Raw genomic sequence first — 24,054 nt, forward strand, 5'->3', positions numbered from 1 at the left:
GGAAGTTTCAGACTGCACCAAGTTTTCAGGCTGACCCGGGTTCAGGAGCTCTGTGTTGAGAAAGGAAAAGAAAGTGTTCGACTGGGAGAATTATCCATCCCAGATGGAGGAAGTATTAGAATATTCGAATTTAAAAGGCATCCGATTAGGGGCGTGGTTCAAGTGGTGAGTCTTGAGTTTATACCCCAGTACACTGGGGCGGGGGGTGAGGGAAGAGGGGCGTGTCCAAAGTCTAAATAGATCTAACGTTTACATTCACATCGTGTAGAAGCAGAAATTTGCCTTTTGGGTGGGCACATAGCTCAATGGTGAGTGTACTTTGCATGCTTGAGGCCATTAGTTTCTTCCAGAGAACCCTTACACCGGAAATGAAACAAAATAACACCGGGAAATTGTCTCATATTCCACCTAATAATTGAGCGTGCTTTCCAGTGGCAACAGGTCAGGAGAGAAACTCATCAGCTTTTGATTAGGTGTTTGGAACTTGGGCTGTTTTCCTTTTCCTTCCTTCCGTCCTTCCTTCTTTGCTCCTTTCTTCTCCTCCTCCTTTTCCCTCCCCCCGCCCCTGTTGTGGGGCTTGAACTCGGGATCGGGCACTGTCTGAGCTTTTTTGCTCAAGGTCAGTGCTCTACCATTCTGAGCACAGCCCCACTTCTGGTTTGAGTGGTTGATTGGAGATACGGCTCATTGGGACTTTTCTGCCTGGGCTGGCTTCCAACCATGATCTTCAGATCTCAGCCTCATGAGTAGCTAGGATTACAGATTTGAGCCACTGGCACTGAGTTTAAGAAATCTATTTTTTTTTTTACAATTTTTTTTGTCTTTATCGAAAAGGTGATTAAAGGAAGATTTTTTTTGCTCAAGAAAATTTCAAATATATGAAGTATAGAAAGAAAAATACAATGAACCCTCATTTATCTGTCAGCCCCAATAATTCACAATGCATGTTAGACTGGCACTTTTAGCTACTTTAAGTAGCTGTCTGACAGTTACTATAGCCTTATCTAACTGGGCCTAAGAAAAGTTGTACATTTTTCTTCACTGATTTTCAATCTAAGGACTATCTGTATTTGTGTACCCAATTCATTCACCAATAAATAGGAAGGGCCTACTTTGGGAAAATAAATGTCTGCTTGTTGACAAAAACCAAGTTATTGTATGTCCATCGTGAATAAGTGCTACTGGGAAAATTTAAATAGGCAAGTAGATAAGAGTAACAAGGGTTTTCAGAGATAGTGGTTAGGGAAGTGGCAGTTTGAACAGTGACATGAAAGAAAAGAGGGAGTGAGTCCTGAGTATCATCTGGAGAAAGTGCATTCCAAGTGGAAGGATAGGCATGCTCATCTGGGGCCTTTGCACTACTCAGCGTATGTGGGGAATAGCACAAGGGTTAGGTAGGTAGAATAAACAAGGAACTTGTTGTTAGGGGATATAGCTCAAAATAAGAGCATTTACTTAGCATAGGTGGACACTGGGATAAAGTCCCAGTATAGAAAAACCCCAAGAGCAAGAGCTCTGAACTTTAAAAAAATTTTTTTTTGTGGGTCATGGGGCTTGAACTTAGCTGTCTCTGACCTCTTCAGCTCAACGCTACTGCCCTACCCGTGAGCCAAGCCCCATGAGCTCTGGACTTTATACTGAAGATAGAAAGCATTGGAGAGCTTTGGGCACAGTAGTAAAAATGGCATTATGGCTTTAAAAGTACGAAAGAGGCTAGTAGTCCCATCCATGGTGGCTTAGACCGAAGTGGTAATAGGAATGGATGTTGAGGTAGTCACATTTTAAATAGACTTATTGATAGAAGCACCAAGACTTTCTGGCATAAGACCTTGCAAATATAGAGTTGTCCTTCAGTGCGGTAGAAGAGAAGGAGATTTGTAGGTTCTCTTTATATTTGTTGTATTGGAGATGTCTTTAAGTTATGCCAGTGGAAATACTGTGTGGAAAGTCTGAAAGGTCAGAGGGCCATGGAAAGTTGGAGCTGGGCATGAAGTCAGTGTAATGGGTGGTATTTGAAGGTCTGCCAGTGGATGATATCACCCTTTGGGTGAGTACAGAGAAGCCATTTGAGACAGCCCTGGGAGTCCACAAAGGGAATAGGAAAAGGCATATGCTAGTAAAGATGGAGAACCCAAGAAAAGTAGTGGTGCAGAAGCAGAGTGAAGAATACTTCAAGGTAGGGAAGACTGGCTCACCTCAAGCTCCTCCAAAGGCCTAGTAGCCACCTGTCTTCCAGTAGCAAGTCCTGAATAATTAGTTATGCTTTAGTAGTTGTTATTCCTATAGCTTGGTGGGGGGAATTGGAGGGGCCCATGTGGGTGTCAGTTACTACTTTTCCAAATTGGCACCTGAATTGGGATACTTACAAAGGTCTGTATTTCGAGCAATGTGGAAATGCTATGCAAAGGGAAGCTAAGTACTGAAGATCTGTACATACAGTCAGCCAGCCTTCAAAGCCAATGGAAGTGCCCCCAACACTGAGGGAGACTAGCAGGCTGTATCATTGGTTCTACTATCCTCTGTCACCAAGATGCAGGAAGCCAGCATTGGGACTGGAACCCACACGGTTATGCATGTTGGGCAAGTGCTCTACCACTGGACTACACCCTCAGCTCCTTAAAGCATTCTACCCCACTGCCTCAGCTCTGCCTCCACACTGTGCGCCATATGCATCCTCCTACCTGCTTTACTCATGTGAAAGGGATAGGAAAAGATGGTCATGCTGCAGTGACTTGGGTGGACAGAAGCTGTAGGACAGGGAAGAACTGTCCCACTGAAGCAGGTGTTGGTAACTCCTACCTGATTTCAGCTATTCAAGAGGCCACGATCTGGAAGGTAACAGTTTAAAGCCAGGCGGTACAGAAAAATTTGTGAGACTCCATCACCAAAATAGCCATCAAAAAGCTATGCTGGGGGCATGTTCAAGTGGCAAAGCACCAGCCCGGCAAGCAAGCTTTGCAAGCACAGACGTGCATGACTTTGGCTGTAGGCAAGATTGTCCTCTGCCTCTTTGGCTGTTGTGCTCTTGGCTCTGAGGCATGCCGGAGCTTCTGAATTACTGTACCTGAGCTCTGACTCACCTGAGTCAGGCCAGGGTATAGCTCAGGTGTCTCTTGTGGAGCAGCTATGGAAGTGCCCACAAGCTTCTGATGAGGGTGTACTACTGTGAAAATGGTGGATCAGAAACCGTGGAGAAGGAATCCTGACTCCAGTTTTGTCATCTTGATGGTGGCTGGATTCCAGGCCTTACTTTACTGCTGTTCATCCAGCACATCTGGGACATCCCAGTCACAGGAGACATTGACCCACAAGCTCAAGAAGGAAAGTAGTGAGACAGGCAATGGTATTGGTACTGAGACATTTATTACATCATAAAAAGTCTATTATTGTTTTCCATATATACATGCTCCTGTGGGCAGTCCCCCTACCCAGCCCCACCTGCCCACCCTCCATGGTGCCAAGTATCTCTCCAAACTTACCAATTATTTAATAAAAGAGGAAGAATTGGAGGTGGCAGCCCAGGGCTGATGGGAACGAGATGGAAAGAGGGAAACAAAGTGCAGAGTGGTTGGGCTTGGCTCTCAACACCTGACCTGGCAGGAGAGGCACATGGCAGGTACTACAAGGTTGATACAGCGATGCCTCCCTGAGCTACCAGGCTCCAGGCAGAGACTACAGATGGTACCTGAGTGAGCGCTCAGGTTGGACCCTCAGATATGGATAGCAGAGGAGAAAAGAGGGCCCAGTGGGGGATAGAAAAGTTCTTTTTCCCCCATCCAAGTGGCAGCAACAGCAGCTCGGATTGGGCCGGAGGAGTTGGTGGCCCCTGGGACAGCTGGAATGGCGCCTGGAATAGCCTGATGGGAAGTACTACTGGTCTTGATCTCTGAGAGGCCCGCTTTAGTTGACTTGGGAAGTGGGTATGGGGTCTGTGGGGCGGGGTGTGGCCAGGAGGGGAACAGGAGAGGTCGCCTCAATGAGTGCAGGGTTGAGAATGATGGGCAGAGTCATGGGCGGCACACCCACCTGCAGTGGGGAGGCCAAGGGCTGGAGAATTAGTGGGGGCTGGGTCAGAGGGGGAGGCCCTTCTGGGGTAGGACTTGGCCTGCTGGGGCTACAGGCCATTGGTGACCCAGGGGAGCTGCTGTTGGTGGTTCGGGGACCCTCAGGTTTTTCCAAGTCTGCAAAGAGACATAGTGGTTGCAATTAAGATTTAGTATACTAAATCCTTTTCTTCCAATTTCCCTCCCAGGCTTAAACACTGAGTCTCAAACCTCATATTCAGCTACCTTATGTAATAGATCCATCCTTCTTCCCCTTCACTAAACTCTGATCTGATTTTAACTAGAACCCATACATCCTAGCTTACCTTGCCCTGCTACTTCCTACAGAAAGGCTGGGCGAATAGTGATCCTGGGTTGCTGAAAACCCAAGTTCCCTAGGCTTCCTCTGGTCTCAGACATAATTCTTCCTGCCTAACCACAAGCGGGCCATCAGGGAGACTCACCGCAGGCCCCCAGCTCCAAGGCTGTTTCTGGGGGAGGTTGATGGCCATGTGTCCAGGGGTCACCAGCAGCAGGGGTCAGGTGGGCTGAGGCCAGAGATTTCTGGCTGTGATGCTCCATGGGCACAGGGTCTGGGTAGACAGAGGATACAGGCGGCAGCTCAATGCTTAGTCCTCAACCCCATAGCACCGGGGAGAAAGTCAGCTGTGGGAACTCTTGGGCAGGTATTATGGGCCAGGTGCCCTACCCTGAATGACAGTCTGCTTGAAGAGCTCATCACGTAAGTGTGGAAGAAAGCAATCAATGCGCTCCCAGGTGATCTCCCAGAGGGCTGAGGGGCCTCCTCCTCGTGCATCTGCACTGTGGAAAATCTCTGCTGTGTCCATCACAAGGAGCATGTTCTTCAGAGATTCGGGGATGGCCTCCGACTGCAGGAGGCAGAGGAATAATGTGAACAGGGCAGAGGCATGAGGGAGATAGCAGCTAATGGAGAGACAGCAAGTCTCCTGGCAGGAGGTTAAGGAAATGGGCTGTGGGAATTCAGCCCAGGTAGAACATACCAGTAAATCACTGGAGCCTGCATGCATGTACTTGTCCATGAAGTCCAGGATGGTGAGCCAGAGCGCAGCAAAGGTGGAGAGTGACAGCAGTGGAGACAGGTGCTGCAGGAACACCTGGGGCCCACAACAACTTCTGTTAGCCATGGGGAGTGTATGAACTTCTATGTTTCTCTCCAGTGTTATGAAACAAGCCTGCTCCGTCTTGCATGGGAATCTTGGATGGGAGGTTGCTCTGAAATCCAGCCTCCTCCTGAGTCCCCAGGTCCTCTAGGGTCTCCTGAGCACCTACATTGTGTGTCTGGGTCCCAGTGAACCTGGCTTCCCTCTCTGGGAAAGGGAAGGGGTTGGGAGAGTAGCTGGGAGTGCAATGGCGAGCAGTACCTTTGAGAGCAATGTGGAAGCCCTCATCCGGGTCTCCTCCATCCCACCCACATCAGCTGGACTGATGTTCTCTAAGAGCTTGGTCAATAGAGGGAACAGCACCTGTTAGGTAAATAGCCAGTGTTATCCTAGTTGCATCAGTTGGCAGCCTTGTCCCAAGGCTGGGCAAGATGGGTAGATAGGGCAGAGAACACTGGGGAAGTCTCTGAGGAGCCATTAGGGTTTCTTTAAAGGCTGTCTGGCTCTCCCTGCCTTAGGTCTGGAACCTGATGTACCTTGTTAAAACAGGACTCCCATTCCAGGGCATCCAGCTTTTGCAGGTCATGTACCAGCAGTGCTCGCTGCAGATAGGTCAGGGCCTGCATCCGCACCTGGCGCCGGGCATCACAGCACAGGCAGGCAATGCCTGAGAACAAGAGCAGGATCGGGAATCATCCAGTCATCTGGTCCTGGTGCTTTGACCTTATCTCTGCCATACCCTGCCTCCACCTGCAAGTTTACCCTGTAGTAAAGGGCACCAGCAGTGGGCCCAGAGGGTGCGTGAATCGGCTTCAATCTTCTGGCCACCTGTCTCCAAGTGACGCTGCTCTTCTGCCCATGAGCTGTATATAGAGGCGGCTCGCGTGTGCAAGGTGTGCATCAGGTCTAGCAACTGGCATCACAGAAGACAGCAGGATATGAGTGGGGTTAGGCCTGGTGGGTCCCTTGTCCTCCCCTTGCGACTGTCCCTAAGTCATCAAAGGACACCTCCCCTTTAGTCACAGCATACCCTACCCCTCTCTATTTCGTTTTATTTATTTATTTATTTATTTATTTATTTATTGCCACTCCTGGGGCTTTCTCAAGGCTAGAGCTCTACCACTCGAGCCACAGCACGATTTCCAGCTTTTTTTTTTTTGCCAGTTATGGGGCTTGAACTCAGGGCCTGAGCACTGTCCTTGGACTTTTCTCAAGGCTAGAGCTCTACCACTTGAGCCACAGCACCATGTCCAGCTTTTCTCTATGTATGTGGTACCAAGGAATCAAACCAGGGTCTTCGTGCATGCTAGGCAAGCACTCTACCAGTAGGCCAAACTCCCAGCTCCCCAGCTTTTTTCTATGTATGTGGTACCAAGGAATTAAACCCGGGTTTGATTCCAGTCCTTCCTTTGTTTTAAATCGATGAGCTAGTCACTCCAGTTCTGGCTATGTTTCTCATAGTCACAAGCCCAACACAAATTAATTTGAATTCTATAATTCTTGTTAAAAGAAAAAAGTAATTAAATGGAAAGAATCTGGTTAATCTCATCTTAAAAACAAATCAAATTGTCATGTACCAGTGACTCATGGTGGCTCATGCCTGTAATCCTAGCCACTTAGAAAGTGGAGACCTAAGGATCTCAATTCACAGCCAGTCCGGACAGAAATGTCCATGAAACTCTTATCTTCAATTAACCAGCAAAAACCTAGAAATGAAAGTGTGACTCAAGTGGTAGAGCACTTGCCTTGAGCCAAACAGCCAAGAAGACCTGAGTGCAAGCTCTAGAACTAGCACACATACACACTTGTGAACATGCTCATACATACCTACATGCAGACCTAAACCAATAAAATTTCAGGCTCAGAGGCTTTCATTAGCAAGTGTCTGGCCAGACTTAATACTTTTGCTTTCTGAGACAAGATCTCATTGTAGTCCAGCCTGCCTCAAGCTCACTTATATAGTCCAGGCTGGCCTTGAATTCATGATCCTCCTGCCTCAGCCTCCCGAGTGAAGGGATTACAGGTACCTCCACACCAAACACTTTATTTCTGTAATTTTTCTAAGGTTCTTCTTACTGAAAGCAGGCAACTGTTTCTCCGTTTATTTAGTGATATGAAGTCAGCTCATAAGATCATTTTATATGCCTTGAATAGACACAAAAATAACTTTGGAAGGAGAGATAAGCAAATGGTGACAAGGTTGCCTTTAGTGACAGTAATTTAGTGGAAGAGAAGCTTTTATCAGTTTACCCTTTTTACCTTTTGAATTTTGTACCATGTGCATATATTACCTATTGAAAAATAAGTAAACTTAAAAAATAAACTTAAGCAGGTATTCACAGGTGAGGTTGGATAAGGGGAAGACTGTGGAGGTAGCAGTCAAGGGCCTGGGCAGAACACACGGCCCTTCCTCTTGGCCCCACCCACGTTCCCAGGCTCAGGTGCAGGGGAGGAAAGGAAGTAAAGGGTGCCATACTTACGTCCTGACTGACCTGTAAAGACACCGTATGGTAGCTGGCAGGCACGCCTTCATCCTCATCGTCGTCACTATGCCCACCCCGTGTGGGATGTTGGTTGGAGGTTCGAGGACGCCGAAGCATTGAGCCCTCTTTAGACTTTTTCTTGAAGCGGTTCCCTTTGCTGTCATATTTATGACTCTTGCTACGTTTCTCCTGAGATTTGCACCCTGGGCAGAGATGGACCCAGGTCACATTTCCACAGCCAGAAGTGAAGATGCCCTGCCTTTCTCTCCTTTCTTTCCTCCTCCGCATAATTACATAGCTCTTCCTCAACTGTTCTCTTCACAAGCCACCTACCGCCATTCAGACTGGCCTCCACAAAGACGCGCAAAGTCTTGACGCAGAGCTCGAAGTTGTCAGGGGTGATGTGAGCAGCATCACGAACAATGAAGGACAGTGATTCCACACACTTCAGTAAGGACTTAGTGTCATGTGGCCCCAGGTCCAGCCCCACTGTTAGGCTATACTGATTGACCAGGGGTGAAGGGCCTGGCCGGCTGGATCCTGATCCGGACTTAGAGTTATCAATGTCATCTTTTCCCACCTGTGAAGAACATAGGGTACAAGCTGGGGTCTTGACTACTATTTGTCCTCTCAGAGGACCAGGAATCTCAAGACTCACCAGCTGCCCACACCCCTACTCACCATTAGCCAACCACTGTTGACCACATCCGCATCTGTGGCAGATCGGTGCATCTTGCCAGGCCTGCCATGATCAGTGTAAACCTCTGAGTCAGAAGTGTAGCCTCGGTCCAGGCTCACATCATTCTGATGATAAGATGGTAGCTCACTATCTGACTGGGCTCCTAAGCCAGGTGGGGAGAAGAGCAGAGGCAGGTTAGGGATGGGACACTGGGGCAAAGGACAATTCAGACTCTCAGAAAAAAGTTCTGAGGCCTGGTCTCCTCTCTCTCTGGCCTGTATTACTTCTGCCCTGTCACCAGAAGACTTCAGCCTAGACAGCTTCTCTCATGACCAAATAGGGCAAAACACTAATTTGAGCTTCTGATAGCATCTAGTAGCAGCTGTTAGGAAAATCGGGTGGCAGCAAGTACACAGTTTTTGGGAAAATAGTCCTCAGGATGGTCTGAAACCTAGATTCATACATAGTCTTCTACATTGCTATTTAACCTGTGGATAGTAGCCAGCAGGCACGGGAAGATCTGGAAGCAGATGGCATAAGCCAGGCATATTTAATCTGCTGAATGCAATAACCTGTGTTTTGTTTTCTTCTCCCAGCGCCTGGGCCACAGCTATTTATCTGCCAATGAGAGTCTCCCTGGGAGAAGGCTTACCAGCATCAGGTGCATCAGTCCTAGCTGTGGCCTGCAGAGCAGCTGGAGGCTTCACACCTGAGCCGATACACTCCAGTAGTGTGAAGAGGGTGGCCCAGTCATCTCCCAAGTGGATGTTAGCTGCATTGGTCTTAAGGAGTTCATGGAGCCCATAAGCAACTTGGTGGCTGACTCTGGACAGTACGCTGGGCTTCATCAGCAACAAGATACGCAGGGAGAGCAACACCTGGGGCAAGGGTGGGGAGCAAGAAAGAGGAGAGTGGGCACATAACTTCCTATTGGGGAAGCTTCCCTATCAATATCTATAGGCCAGTGAGTAGAGTTTGGTTAGAATCTAACTTAAGCTGATGTTACTAGTTGCTTCCCACCCCCGCTCCGCTTTTAAGGGGCTTGAACTCAGGGACTCACACTTGCCAGGTTGGCACTCTACCACTGAGCCATGCCTCAGTCCGCATCTCTTTTTTCTTCTTCCTCATCTTTTCACACACACACACACACACACACACACACACACACACACACACACACACACACACACACTATAAAGGTGATGTACAGAGACAGTTATGTACAGAGACATAAGTCAGTACATATCTTGGGCCTAGAACATGGCCTTGTAGTAGAGTGCTTGCCTAGCTAGCATGCATGAAGCCCTGGGTTTGATTCCTCAGTATGACATATACAGAAAAAGCTGGAAGTGGTGCTGTGGCTCTAGGGGTAGAACATTAGCCTTGAGAAAGCTCAAGGACAGTGCCTAGGCCCTGAGTTCAAGCTCCAGGACTGGCAAAAAAAAAAAAAAGTACATATAATACGCAATTGTAAGAAATAATACAAAGTACCAAGCTCTAGTTCAAGGCTAATGCTCTACCACTTTGAGCCACAGTTCCACCTCCAGTTTTTGAGTGGTTAATTAGAGATGAGAATCTCATGGGGACTTTTCTGTCCAGGCTTACTTCAAACTGTGATCCTTAGATCTCAACCTCCTGAGTAGCGAGGATTACAGGTGTGAGCCACCAGTGCCTGGCTGCTATTACACTTTTAATTTGTTTTTGCCAGTCCTGGGGCTTGAACTCAGGACTTTAGGCACTCTCCTTGGGCTTTTCTCAAGGCTAGTGCTCTACAACCGAGCTACACAACTTCTGGCTTTTTCTGTGTATGTGGTACTAAGGAATCGAACCTGGGGCTTTTAGTATGCTAGGAAAGCGCTCTACCACTAGGCTACACTCCTGGTCCATGTTATTACATGCTTAATTTTAGTTTTCATATGTTCACTGTTAGTATATAGAAATATGATGAACTTTTGTGTTAGACCTTGTATTTAGTAACCTTATTGAACTTATTTAATAGTTTTTTCATTTTTTTTTTTTGGTTGGTTGTAGGACTTGAACTCTGGGCCTGGGTGTTGTCCCTATGCTCTTCAGTTCAAGGCGACCACCTTACCCCTTGAGCCACAGCACCATTTCTGGTTTTCTGGTGGTTAACTGGAGATAAGAGTCTCACGGATTTTAGTGCCTGGGCTGGCTTTGAACCACAATTCTCAGATCTCAGCCTCCTGATTAGCTATGATTACAGGCATGAGCCACCATGCCCAGCTAGTTTTTTGAATTTTTAAAATCGTTTTTGTTTGGTTGTTTTTTGTAGTGTAACCAAGAGATCTCATGCTTAGGGTTCTAAACATAAGAACCTCAAACCGGATGTAGGCCTGGGGCTAGTAAAAGGCAGCAGCAGTTCAGCCCTACAAAGCAGACTCAGAGGTTCAGGGCACAGGCTTCATGCTTGAGGCCATTCAAGGTGCTGCTGCCAAAACTGTACCAGCCCTGTGGTTGGCCACTGGATTCATGTCATTGAGCATTATGTGTGTGTGTGTGTGCGTGTGCACTATACAGGTGTGCACACACATAGTCTTAGATCATATCCATAACTGACATGAAGCCTGCCTTCTTTCCCTGATGCACTCTGCTTACCTGACCACTGATCTCTTCTCTACGGAGCAGCCGGATGGCTAGGCGCAACAGCCCTACCACTGCCCGCTCCACAAGGAAACAGAAATCTTGTGCCTGGACACAGAGGTGGTACAAATGGTCTCGAACAGTCTGCCATACACATCCCACACGGTCCCTTTAGAGAAGAGAGGAATAAGGTCAGTCTTAGATGGAGGCCACTGGACAATATGGTTTCATGGTTTATTGGGATCATACCCTAACTAGACAGAGATAGAGATCAAAGTTCTCTCCTATTGCCTACAGGTTTGTTTAGTTTTGGCCAGTCCTGGGGCTTGAACTCAGGGCCAGGTTACTGTCCTTGGGCTTTCTCAAGGTTAGCACTCTATCACTTGAGCCACAACACCACTTCTGACTTTTTCTGTGTATGTGGTACTGAGGAATCAAACCCAGTGCTTTGTGCATGCTAGACAAGAACACTAGGCCATATTCCCAGACTCCCTGCCTATAGTTTTGTACATTTCAGTCCCTGGAGTCCACTCAGCCAAAGCCTGATATAGAGTCTGCCTAAAGATTTTCACTTGTCTTCTCCTACCTGTTCTCCAATACAATTCGTAGCAGCATCTCCAGACAAAAAGCGGCATCTTCCTCATCATATGTTTCTTCATCTGGTGTCACTGACACTAGGGCCTGGAGGGGAAAAGCAGCAGGAAAGGAGTCATGGAGGAGAATCCAGCTATTTGCTCTGCCTCAAAAGAAATTGAGGTACAAACTACTGTCTCTCCCAGACATAGGCAGCTAGCCATCTGTTCCCTTCCTTCTCTCGTACCTTCATGAGTTCTTGCAGGGACTCCAGCTGGAGGAACTTGCTCTCTGTGATCATCTTTTCTGGGTCACATTGCTAGAAGGGCGTAAGAGAAACAGGGTCTGTGACAAAGACTAAAGGAAGAGAGGTAGGGAAGACGGGAGAATCATCCTGGTTACAAGTCCTACATGACTCTATCCTTACCTATAGAGCTGCATCTTTCCACTAGGTAAGGGTTGGTTTTTTTGTTTTTGTTTTTAAACCAGGAGTAGGCAGTTACCTTGATACAGTCCAAGGCTATTCTTTTAGCTTCTTGATTCTCAGTGGATGGGCCCCGTACACTGGACTGCTCAGGCCCACTCAATGTTAGCCAGCTCACAAAGCTCAGCACTGTTGACTCTCCTCTGTAGGAACATGGTACATGTCATGGTAAGCCCCAAAATTCTGATCCCTCCCTATCCTTAGCAGCTGCTTCTGATCTTCACATACCGGTTTGATGGTGTTTCTTCTCGCTGTAGAGAGATCTTGCCATTGGGATCCACGAAATCTTCTACCTGGCATAGTAGGACAAGATGATTTCTTTCCCATGGCCTTTGCATTTCTGGCCCCTCAAGCCAATTTCTCGAGATTTCTTCCTGTAGCCCTCTGTTCTTGAACTATTGTTCCCCGGTGAGCACTCCCACCAGCCTTTCCTTATATCTATCCTCAAGATCCGTGGCATTAATTTGAGCTATTCCTAGTGATCTTCGGCAGGCATCAGGCCCAGTGCTCCTCTCAGCCAATTTTATGTCTAGATGTTGTTGATTAATCTACAAAGAATTACCTCCACCATGGCCTTGGGCAGCAGCTGGGCTCGGAAGAGCTGCAGCATGGCTTCCATGATATTCTTCCAGCCCTCCCGCAGGATGTCACCATGCCGATGGGCCAAATGGAATACTGTCTTGGCTGCAATGTGGGCTTTTGGGTTGCTTCCAAATACACTGGGTAAGTTCTCAATAGACTGGAAAAGAAGATGAGAAGAAGCTTTGGGTAGTATCTGGAAGAAGGCTCTCAGGTCTTTCTGCCTGTGGTTCTCTGAGAGTCCTTGCATTGGCTTTGCTTTTAATCCTCCATAATATGGATGGTCTTTCCCAATTCTTCATTTCTTCTCCCATCCCAGTACATGAGGTGACTATTCTCTTTCCAGAATATGCCAGACTGAAATGGCCTAAGCCCTGGTGCAGCCAAGAAGGTGGTGTAGATATGTGAAAGGTCCTCCTTTAGAACTCTAAGTTCAGTTCCTGCCCGAACTCACCTCACTGCTGAGAGCTGTGAATTTGCACAGAGAGATGATGAGATTGTCAAACACATCGCTGAGGCCATAGTGGGCGGAGATCATGGCACACTTCCTGTAATGTCACCCCCATCCCAAAAACAGAGTCACTGGAAGGTCAACAACCCATTCAAGTCCCTGTAGAGGTTTACATGGGGCTCTACCCTAATCAGTCCCAAGAAGAAATCTTCTACACTAGTCTTTAACAACAGATTTTCTCAAGCTACAGTGTCCCTCTAAAACTCAGGAAGAACCCCAAGAAGTCACAAGAGGTAACCACGTTAGCTTTACAGAGAGAGGAAGAGGTAAAAGCCAAAGCCAAAGCTGAAATACCTGAAGCCTGAGATGGCTTTCTGGATGATTGTCTCTTCAAGGCTTTTGTCAAAGACATAAGAAAGAGCAGCTATAGTGGGGCCCCAAGTCATAGTGAAGAGATCGAGATCATAGCTGCCAGGAGGCACACGGAGAAATATTCCCTCAGGGGTGGCGCCTCGATGAAGAATCACATTCCACACATAGTTCTCACGAACCAAGCCAGTCTGTTCCTCAGGCATCACAATTTCCTCATTCCTGTTGAGAGGGAAGAGGAGGTAAGGGAAGAGGTAAGGAAAGGAGTAGGTGCATGGCTGTGAACCGGACTGGTTCCAAACTAGGACAAGGGTCTTTGTGAATACAGCCATCTTCCATCAATATGAGGTAATCAAAACTGCAGCTCAAGTCGGCACAGGCACTGGTGGCCTGTAATACTAGCTACTCAGGAGGCTGACATGTGAGGATCAAGGTTCAAAGCCAGCCTGGGCACAAAAGGATACAAAAGGACCTGAGACTCTTTATCTCCAATTAACCCCTAGAAAGTGGGAAGTGGGGCTTGGCTCAAGGGTAGGTTGGTAGCCTCGAGCTGAAGAGCTCAGGGACAGCGCCCAAGCGGAATTCAAGCCTCATGACCCACAAAAACAAAACAACAACAAAAACAACTGCAGCACAGTAATGTGTTTCTTATCCCAGGAGGGAGAAGGGAGAGGAAGTATCCCATAGTCTCCAAATTTTGTCTTTAAATAGGGCCTTCAGTTGAAAGGATTGAACACTTTACTTTTTCTAATTTATAACAACTAATCCCTGACCTAAGCCTCACCCTCTAGTGCCCATCTTAACTTATATCAGTCACAGAATGCAATCAAAGTAATCCAATTACTTTAGGTTCAGAAAATGAGGCTACCTCACTTAAGAGTAGTATTTTGTGCTGGGGATATAGCTCAATGATAGAGCGCATGCTTAATTAGCAGGTGTGGGGACTTTGGGTTCAGTTCTCATGGGGGAAAAATAGCTGCACTTCAGATCCTGGCTTAAAGCTCCAATATTGTCCAGGCTTCTCTAAGGAAAAAAAACAAAAAACAAAACAAAAAAAACCCCAACAAGTTGTAGTGGGTTGCCCAGTTAAATCCCAAGATTAAATCAGGAGCATATAAATGACTGTAGTATGGTGTGACTCTGAGAAAGGAAGCAATGTGCCTCTCCTTAATGGAGATGCTTCACTTCTGTACTCACTTAATGGCATGGTACATGTCCTCCAGAATGTCCTGCTCAAAATCTTTGCCTCCATTCACACCTTTCAGGTTTTTTCGAAACTCCTAGAGACAGACCAGAAAGTTTTCCCCTTTGTACCAATGTTGAAGCCCTACCAAATGATCTTAGGGGATCTGTGGTAATTAGGAGTTAGGAAACAGTTAAGTTTCCTTTTTAACCCAGTTCCTCTCTCATCCCCATGAGAGGAACCCTATGTCCTTCTTGCTATCTCCAAAGCTGTGCTGATCTTCTCTACATTGGTTGAGACCCAAGCTTACCTCCAGTGTCATGGGTGCGTTTTGTTTGCGAACATTGTGGTTGTGCTGGTCAGTGTTCAGCATAATGACAGCATAGGCCAGGGCAAAGCAAGCATCACTATTGGCAAACGGGGAGCCATTACAATTCTGAAAAAGCAAAGAGCCCACCTGTGTCAATGCCCTGCTCTGGTCAATGAAACCCTCACTATCAATCCCCTGGTCAGTGCTGGCACAGAGGGGAGGTATTACCTAGAAAGTGGGCAAGGTCTTGTCAATTTCCTTCCTTCCTTTCTTTTTTTTTTTTTTTTTTTTGCCAGTCCTGGAACTTGAATTCAGGTTCTGGGCACTGTCCCTGAGCTTCTTTTGCTCAAGAATAGTACTCTAACACTTGAGGCACAGGGCCATTACCAGTTTTTTTTTTTTTCTGTTTGAATAAGACTGAGGAATTGAACCCAGGGCCTCATGAATGCTAGGTAAGGACTCTACCACTAAGCCAACTTCCCAGCCCAGCTCTTACCAGTTTTGGAACTTGTTTCCATGGCTTCTCCATGGAAAGCTCATTTTTGTTAAGTTTTAGCAAGGATTTATTTTAGTATGATAGAGTTATGGGGAGAAATGAAGAAGAGGGAAACACTTCCGGCAGCTTGTACACAATATGGGAGACTCCTCTTAGCTGGTGCTTCTCAGCCTACTAGAGCCCTCACACTCTAGAGTGTGCCCCTGCCCTTCTGTGTGTCTGCTTTTTGCCTATTTGTCTAATTGTCTGTTTATTTATTCGATAGTCTGTTTATTTACCCAATAAAGCTCTGCCAAGTTTTTTCATTTGTTTGTCCCCCCCCCCCCACTTTTTTTTTTTTTTTTTTTTTTGCCAGTCCTGGGCTTAAGCTCAGGGCCTGAGCACTGTCCTTGGACTTTCTCAAAGCTAGAGCTCTACCACTTGAGCCTCAGCACCATTTCTGGCTTTTTTCTATGTATGTGGTACCGAGGAATTGAACCTGGGTCTTCGTGCATGCTAGGCAAGCACTCTACCAGTAGGCCAAACATCCGGTCCCTTGTTTATTTTTTTTTTTAAAGACTCCTCTTAGCCTTCTTTAGAGATGGCAGCTGAGTGTTTCAATTGGGGCCCACAGAAGTCCTTAAGCTCATCTAAGGGGCTCTGTCCCTGTAACTCACTCACCCTCCAATGTTCAGTGAATACCTCCAGCAACCTGTGGATGACTGGTGCCTCCCCAGGCAAACGGAAGGCTTCTAGGTAGAGGCGGAGAGCTTCATCGAGCCGCAGACCCTGAAAGCTGAAGGTGCTAAACAGAAAAAAAGTGGAATGAAAAAGACAGAGATAGAAAAGCTACACAAGTTGGGCTGTTAGCCCAGTCCAGAACTCTACCTCACCCTCATTTGCAGTGTTGTCCATGTAAATGGAAGGCTCCCAAAGGTGTCTTACTGGAGTCCCTTTCAGGTACAACGATAAAAATGATAGGAAGGAGAATGTATGACTGTCACTAATGTATCAGGTATGCACTGAAGGGATACCATGTTCCCCAGACTTGTAATTTCTCCCTCTGCTCCTCCTTCCCTTTCTGTAAGGCCCAGATCAAATCCAGGATATCATGTATGCTAGATAAACATTCTACCACTAAGGTACATGATCGTTCCTGACATTTACAAATTCCTTACCTTACAAAACTCTCCAACAGGTCAATGTTTTTTCGATCACTCACAAATTCTCCAATCATTTTCTTGTCTAACCGAGGGTTCTCTCGGAGCCACTGCGCTACCTCTGTGTTGTCCATTGGGATGGTGAGGAGGCCTTTCTCCTGTAGGAACTGGATCCCCTTCTTTGGTTTCTGGTTGAACTGCTCTGTACCAGTGATTAGCAGCTGGAGAAGAAAAACTAGAGGTGTCAGAATCCCTAAATCAGACAAGGTCAGGTAGACCCCATGAAAGCCCACAGCTTGTTACCTAATGGGCTCACAGGATAATGGTTCATAGTAATTCTAAAACTAAGACTGGATCATACTGGTTCCAGTTTCCTCTCATCTCTTTGTTTCATTAGATGTGTAAGAGGAGCTCCTTGCTACTATTTTTTGGTGTGTTCAAAACAAAGGCAGCCTCTTCTCCTTTAATGTTGGGAGCCAGAGTGGAATCAAACTGTACTTTGATTTGCATCAGATAATTGCTTGATTGTCTTATTGGTTTTTGGCCTTCTCCTGTTCAATTGATCTGAGATTTACCATATGAATGTAACCCCCAACAGTTCCCTGATTAACCATCTGGATGTAACACCTGGCAGTACCCTGGTATCAAGAAGGGATATAAGCTTTGAGTTGATAATAAACTGCGGCAGTTTTTACCTGGGCTGCAGACCTCCCGGACCCGATGTGTTTGTCTCTCTTCTATTTTTTCCAGTCCCTGCCCCCTATTTCAGGAACCTCAATTTGCTGCCGGTAGGCCCTGGCACTTTAATTTGGGGATCAGAAAAAAATGAGAAGAGCTTAATTTTCTTCAGTTTATACTCATCCTCATTTCTCACCATATGCATGAATGTATGTATCTGCATACACACATATATATGTGTACATACACATACACTCCTCTTCTGGCTTTTTTTTTTGGTGGTTAATTGGAGATAAGAGTCTCACAGACTTTCCTTCCTGGTTTGGCTTTGAACCATGACCTCGGCCTTCTCAATAGTTAGGATCACAAGTGCACAAGTGTGAGCCACTAACATGGGACTGACTTATCTCTTATTTATGGGTTAGCTTAAATTCCTCTTTGCTTTTTTTTGGTTGGTCATGAACACAGGGCCTGGATGCTGTCTCTGAGCTCTTTCTTTCAAAGCCAGAGCTTTGCCATTTCTGGTTTTCTGGTGGTTAAATAGAGATAAGAATCTCACAGATTTTCCTGCCCAGGCTGGCTTTGAACTGCAATAGTCAGATGTCTGCCTACTGAGTAGCTAAGATTACAGTGCCCAAAATTTTGGTTGCTTGGTTCGTAAGGGTTCTGGGTTTGAAAGACAAGGTGGACTAACTGTGGTAATCACTTTTCTCCCTGTCCAGTTGCAGTCCTATGGTCAAAGGCACACAGTTATGGCTGGCAATAAGAGGAAGAAAGGGTTAAGTAGAAATGTGTGTATGTGTATGTGTGTTAAGAAAACTAAAAGCATGAACAATTACTTCACTAAGGCACTAGAATAAATTCTCTTTTATTGGTAGTCATTATACTGAAGCTGGAGATGATCAATAACCTTTGAGGACCCACATGATGCCAGCTTTCAAAGTTTCTGTCAGCAGTACCAGTTTACACCTGGCTATCCACTAGAGTAGAGCTCGCTCAAGGGTACACAATAGCAATGCTAATTTGTTGGCTTAAGAGAAGGTCTTCAAAGGAGGTCGGGAGGTCACTAAAGTCCTGCAAACCTAGAGATTAATAACTACAAAAAACTTGTAAAATCTTCCTTATTCTGATCCTCTGGGACAGAAACCTTACAAAGGACATTAGATAGAAATAAGCAAAGGCCCAATTCCAGGGAATCTATGTATGCATACATATATACCTTCTTTTTGTTTTTAATGTCAATTAGTTCCCGTGGATCTGGCAGAAGAGAAGAAAATCGAGGTGGCTTCCGGGTAAACTTTTTGTCAGCTAGAAATGGGAAGAAGAGAGGGGAACACCTATAAGAGCAATTTTACCAGGACTTTTGGAAGGTCACTGAAATATTTCCTGTCCAAATATCCATCCATCCATCCATGCATTCTGGGGTTCTGAATTCAGGACTTCAAGCTTGGTAGGTAGGTACTCTATCACTTGAGCCACAACTCCAGCCCAATACTCTATAGTGAAAAGGATGAACTTTAGAAACTGTCTTGTCCTCACCAGTCTCCTACATACTGGAATTCTTACCTTTTGAGCTTTTGTTGCCTCTCTGGGTGTGAAACCAGGTGAGCTGCCAAGTTTCACTCCGGTATGACTCTAGGTTGCTATGCTCCCCTCCCTCCACTTCCTACCAGGACCTGTAGTTGAGGGAATTTAAGATCATGGAAACCCAATACTCACCTCCAGAGTCACTAGCTTCCTCTAGATCGCTGCCTCCCAGCTTCCCATGTTCAGCTGGTAGCCTCCCTCCAGCTGACAGATGCAGGCCTGGGATATCTGGGGCCAGGTTTATGGATTTCCCATCACTGGGTACTCTCTCAGCTATTATGAGAAAAATATATGGGAAGACTTATAAGTAGAAGTCAAACAAATCTAAGAGCTAAATGTTCTCATTCAGGGGACCAGCCATGGCAGAAAAGATTATAGAGTGAAGGAAAATACTGGCCATGGGAAAAGGAAGGGTCTGGGAGTCCTATAGCACTCTCCTTTCTCTCTTTTCTCCCTCTTTTGCTCTCTCCCCTCCCCCTCCCTCTCTTCTCTCTTTCTCTATCTCTTCTCTCCCTCTCTTGTCTCCCCTTCCCCTATTCCCCCTCCCTTCTCTCCTTCTCCCTCCCTCTCTCCCTCTCCCTGTCTCTTCCCCTTCCTTCTCCCCCTTCTCTTCTCTCCCTCTCTTTTCTCTCCTCCTTCCCTCCCCCTACCTCTCCCTCTCTTCTCTCTCCTCTCCCCACTCCCGGTCTGTTGCTCTCTCCTCCCCCTCTTCCTCTTTCTCCCCACCCCCCTCATATCCTAGGGCTTGAATTCAGGGCCTGGGCACTGTCTATGAGCTTCTTTTGCTCATAGATAGCGTTCTACCACTTGAGCCACAGCACCACTTCTGGCCTTTTCTGTGTATGTGGTACTAAGGAATGAAACCTATGGCCCACTTCAGATCTCTTTATCATGGGACAAAGAAATCATTATTCTGTAAAAAAAAAACAAAAACAAAAAAAACAAACCAACAACAACAACAAAAAAAAACAAAGCGGGGAGAAGAAAGATAAAAGTCTATGAGTTCTGCTGACTTGCCTGACTGGCTTGTGACTCAATTCTTGAAAAAGAATTGAGAGTATCCCAGGGGAAGTGATGTAAAGACACGAAAAATGACTCAGTTAGTTGAGAACAGATAAGCACAGAATCTTGAGATCAACAAAGAAAGAAATGCAGTTTTATTTCCAGTACCATAAAAAGAGAGAATGAGAAATGGAGTGGGAAAAAGCAAAAGCAAAAGGGATGGAGCAATCAAGGGAAGGAGAAAAGAAGGGAGGGATGGAGAGAGGGAGAGAGAAGGAAAGGGGGAGGAAGGAAGGAAGAGAAATGTCTCTCACTATCGATAGCTTCTAGGTTGCTATCTACTGCTTCATAGCTGGGCCTGGCTGTCTCTTTCTTCTCTTGCTGGGTGAGGTTGTTGAGGACCTTGGCTTGGCAGTGGGCCTCAGTGCTGTCAATCACTGTCAACAGGGCATCAAGAGATAGTAGGTGTGTTGTATAGAGCTGACCAGACACAGGGAAGGCATTCTGGAAAATAAACATATCCATCAGACTTGTGGTTAAGAGAATATTTTAGTTGATTACAAAGCATTTTTTTTTTTTTTTGGTCAGTCATGGGGCTTTGAACTCTGGGCCTGGGCGCTGTCCCTTAGCTCTTCAGCTCAAGGCTACAGCCCTACCCCTGGAGCCGCCGCACCACTTCTGGTTTTCTAGAGGTTAATTGGAGATAAGAATCTCACGGACTTAGTGTCTGGCTGGCTTTGAACCAAGATCCTCAGATCTCAGCCTCCTGAGTAGCTAGGATTACAGGCATGAACCATCCGTCTGGCAATTTTTATCTTCTTAATTGCCCTTACAAAGTGCCTTTCTTCTTCTTCCTGTTTCCCTTCTCTGAGTGTTCCCTCCCTGAAAGTAGCATCTTTACTACTACCAGGGAGACTTCCTTAAAAACAGCCTTCTTTCTAGAGGCCAGTAATAGTGCTCAGTACCTTGGACAGCAGCTTAGTGAGGTCCTCAAAGAGGTTGGAACAGTAGTAGTCACAATCATAGTTGATATACAGCTCTGTGACAAAGCTGGGGATGCGCCAGAGCTGCACAATGGCCTCCAGTGCCATCTCCTTCATCTCATAAGGCATCTTGGGATTTTCCACAGTGATGATCTCCATAAGCTTTTTGATGTACATCTGGCAATAATCCAATCAATGATCACCATTAGAAGAGAAAATTGGACAGGAAGAATATTAACAGGAAGCAGAAGCCAGATAAAAGATGAACATTAAGATATATTTATAGGTGCAAATATATTCAGGTAAATACATCCTACATCCCCCTACTCATCTCCTTATCAGGGTATAAAACCTGGCTCTCCTTCCTTGTTACTTTTTTTTTTTTTTTTTGCCAGTCCTGGGCTTGAGCTGAGGGCCTGAGTACTGTCCTTGGACTTTTTCAAGGGTAGAGCTTTATCACGGAGCCACAGCACCACTCCTGGCTTTTTTTTTCTATGTATGTGGTACTGAGGAATTGAACCTGAGTCTTTGTGCATGCTAGGCAAGCATTCTACCACTAGGCAAACCTGACTCATTCTTTTTTTTTTTTTTTTGCCAGTCCTGGGCTTGAGCTCAGGGCCTGAGCACTGTCCTTGGGCTTTCTCAAGGCTAGAGCTCTACCACTTGAGCCTCAGCACCACTTCCAGCTTTTTTTTTCTACATATGTGGTACCGAGGAATCGAACCCGGGTCTTCATGCATGCTAGGCAAGCACTTTAACCACTAGGCCAAATTCCTAGCCCCACCTGACTCATTCTTATAGAGTTTTCTGAATTTTTGTAGCAGTGCTGACTTGACTTGTAAGAGGAACTGCTGGGATGAAGACTTCCTCCCACTGAAGTTGAAGTTGCATTGCCAGCCTTTGTATTTGGGCTCTCCTATTTTATAATTAGCCATTTTTCTCTACAGAGCTTCTACAGAGCCAGTCAATGAAACAAACTAGAGGCTAAAGTATCCTTCTAGAGAAAGCCCATAAGTCCTATCCCTGTAGCAGGACAGAGCTGGTCCTACTGAAGATGCCATACCTGCCTTTTTCTCTCTCTTCCAAGATCAAGAAACTTACCTCTAATTGGAACTTGAGGTGCTCCCGCATGCTCTCAAACAGCAGAAAGCATACTCGCAGGGAAGCAGCATACAGGTTCAGCCGCTCTACGCTGAGTAGCTAGAGATTAGAGGACAGGTTTTTGAAGTTGATTGATTCAGCTGACAAAGTCGGAGAACAAATTAGTGAAGGTGCCACAGAAGAAATGCACACTGAAGTAACTCTATTTATTATAGGCCTTGAATAGCTACTGCTGGAACTCCTTGGCTAGTAGACAACTGGGAGGAAAGTACTTTTTTTTTTTTTGCCAGTCCTGGGGCTTGAACTCAGGGTCTGAGCACTGCCCTTGGGCTTTCTCAAGGCTACAGTTCCTCCACCTGAGCCACAGCATCACTTCTGACTTTTTCTATGGCCATGCTAGGAAAGCACTCTACCACCAGGCCAAACTCCAGGCTCTGAGGAAGGTACTTTCTTGGAACCCATACTCTGCACCAAACCATCTTCCTGAAAAACAGATAAGGAGCTAGGAGCACTAAGATCTTACCTGGAATAAGTGGCGGCACATTTCATCCTTGATAAGACCCAGGAGGGTCTGGCACTGGGCCACAGGTGCCGATTCAAGCGCCACCGTCAGTAAATGCAGTCCCATGTAGATCATAACCTCTGAGTTGTGGCGGTCATGTGGGTTGGTGAGGGAGATAAGGAATCGGAAGAGCTCACGGATACAGGGAAGACCATAGGGAACCAGAGCTGTGCCTGGGAATGTGAGAAGTAGGACTGCTAAGAAACAACCAGCCTGCTGACACAGCTCAGCCTATCCGCACCAACAGTTTGAAGGCTGGACTACATTTTCTAACTAAAACTAGGACCCAGAGGTAACAGTGACCTTGGTCCAAAGTGATTGGACTCAGATGGCTTAGAGGGTGGGGGTGGGGGTAGAGAGGTGAATATTCACCTTCTTTCTGGGAGGACTGCGTAAAGCGCACGCCCCGTGGGTTGACGTAATCCATGTCATGGACTGAGGCAGAGTCAGAGTGGTCAGCAGGGGATGTGCATTCTTCTAACACTTCAGGGATGGATTCCACCGATGCTGACTGGGCTTTTTCCACATGAGCCCCTTCCTGTTATGACCAGCAGCAGGCAGAAATAGGAACAAGGGTAAGTCAAGGGTAATTCAGAACTTACTCTCCTCAAGTCCAAGAAATCTCCAATAGACTACACGGAGAGATTATAAATGAATGAAAGATGGCTCAGGGCAGGAACAGGACAAAGAACACAGAAAACATCTCCTGAGGTGTCATGAATTTATAGTGACTGGAACTCTAGAGATAGAGGCTTTCCCAGGCTTAAAATTTGGATCATTACTTTCCAGAAAAAGCCATGGTCAGCTCCTTCCCTTTTGCCAGACACTGTCATAATACTACACGGCATAATTAAATACCCTGAGCCCTCTCTCTCAGTGTGTTATACTGTAGGCTTTTCTGGGAAGTACAGCTAATTCTGAGCAACAGGAAAGAAACTCCTCCCTCAATCTTGTTTTGAATCAAGGCCTGGCCTGGACACAAGACCTAAGAGACTAAGCTATTCTCACAGTAGAAGACAGAAGAGGGACCTCTAGAAATCAAAGCCATACCTGAGAGTCAGGCTGATCAGAAACCCTTATCTCAGTGCTCCCAGGATCTGCAGCTGTGCTTTCCCTTGGAGAGCCAAGTTGCTCCAGGTCAGTGAGATCCTCCTTGGAGGTGGTCTGGGATGAGAATTCCAGGCCACTGTCTGTAGAGGGGCTGACCACTGCCGAGGCAGCTTCTGAACTTGAAGAGGAGATGGGTGTAGACACATCCATAAAGGGCATGCCACCTGCCAAGAAAAGTGACTACTGAAGGAGAAGAGAGACTCTGTGGGCAACACATACCCTCCATGATACAAGACACTTTGATTCTCCAACTGTAGCTCACCTATGAACGTGCCTCTCTAAAATAGCAAAAGTACCTCTGTAAAAAAAACAATCTTTTTTTTTTCCCTCTCCCTCCTTCCCTCTCTGCTCATCCCCTTCCCCCCTCCGCCTCAAAAAAAAAAAAAAAAAAAAAAAAAAACAATCTTAAAGAACAATTTTCAGGGATTGGGAGTTTGGCCTAGTGGTAAAATGCTTGCCTAGCATGCACAAAAACCAGGGTTCGATTCCTCAGTACCAC

At 46.3% G+C, this 24,054-nt stretch overlaps 1 protein-coding gene across 5 annotated transcripts in view; it reads right to left on the bottom strand.

The window, feature by feature from the left end:
- Positions 1–3,341: 3,341 nt before the first annotated feature.
- The window catches only part of Gbf1 (golgi brefeldin A resistant guanine nucleotide exchange factor 1), a 124,139-nt gene continuing 103,426 nt past the window's right edge, over positions 3,342–24,054 (bottom strand). For 3 of the 5 annotated variants that reach the window (XM_090346022.1, XM_090346021.1, XM_090346019.1), the window contains 31 exons: positions 23,496–23,719; positions 22,818–22,983; positions 22,407–22,618; positions 21,884–21,982; positions 20,765–20,959; positions 20,114–20,303; positions 18,930–19,070; positions 18,430–18,518; positions 16,551–16,753; positions 16,054–16,177; positions 14,898–15,023; positions 14,602–14,684; positions 13,390–13,626; positions 13,039–13,132; positions 12,568–12,744; positions 12,234–12,298; positions 12,025–12,148; positions 11,769–11,840; positions 11,535–11,629; positions 10,964–11,117; positions 9,000–9,225; positions 8,350–8,510; positions 8,002–8,248; positions 7,666–7,871; positions 5,948–6,098; positions 5,722–5,852; positions 5,447–5,548; positions 5,066–5,179; positions 4,753–4,933; positions 4,508–4,636; positions 3,342–4,181 (listed from right to left, as the gene is read on the bottom strand). In XM_090346022.1, coding sequence (XP_090202148.1) covers positions 3,901–4,181; positions 4,508–4,636; positions 4,753–4,933; positions 5,066–5,179; positions 5,447–5,548; positions 5,722–5,852; positions 5,948–6,098; positions 7,666–7,871; positions 8,002–8,248; positions 8,350–8,510; positions 9,000–9,225; positions 10,964–11,117; positions 11,535–11,629; positions 11,769–11,840; positions 12,025–12,148; positions 12,234–12,298; positions 12,568–12,744; positions 13,039–13,132; positions 13,390–13,626; positions 14,602–14,684; positions 14,898–15,023; positions 16,054–16,177; positions 16,551–16,753; positions 18,430–18,518; positions 18,930–19,070; positions 20,114–20,303; positions 20,765–20,959; positions 21,884–21,982; positions 22,407–22,618; positions 22,818–22,983; positions 23,496–23,719 — 4,799 coding nt within the window. In that variant the 3' untranslated portion in view covers positions 3,342–3,900. The remainder of the gene's footprint in view (positions 4,182–4,507; positions 4,637–4,752; positions 4,934–5,065; positions 5,180–5,446; positions 5,549–5,721; positions 5,853–5,947; positions 6,099–7,665; positions 7,872–8,001; positions 8,249–8,349; positions 8,511–8,999; positions 9,226–10,963; positions 11,118–11,534; positions 11,630–11,768; positions 11,841–12,024; positions 12,149–12,233; positions 12,299–12,567; positions 12,745–13,038; positions 13,133–13,389; positions 13,627–14,601; positions 14,685–14,897; positions 15,024–16,053; positions 16,178–16,550; positions 16,754–18,429; positions 18,519–18,929; positions 19,071–20,113; positions 20,304–20,764; positions 20,960–21,883; positions 21,983–22,406; positions 22,619–22,817; positions 22,984–23,495; positions 23,720–24,054) is intronic. The other 2 variants (XM_090346023.1, XM_090346020.1) reach the window with 1 other exon arrangement.

This window comes from Megascapheus bottae, chromosome 15 (genome assembly GCF_031878675.1).
Source record: "Megascapheus bottae isolate mThoBot1 chromosome 15, mThoBot2.hap1, whole genome shotgun sequence".
Classification (NCBI taxonomy): domain Eukaryota; kingdom Metazoa; phylum Chordata; class Mammalia; order Rodentia; family Geomyidae; genus Megascapheus; species Megascapheus bottae.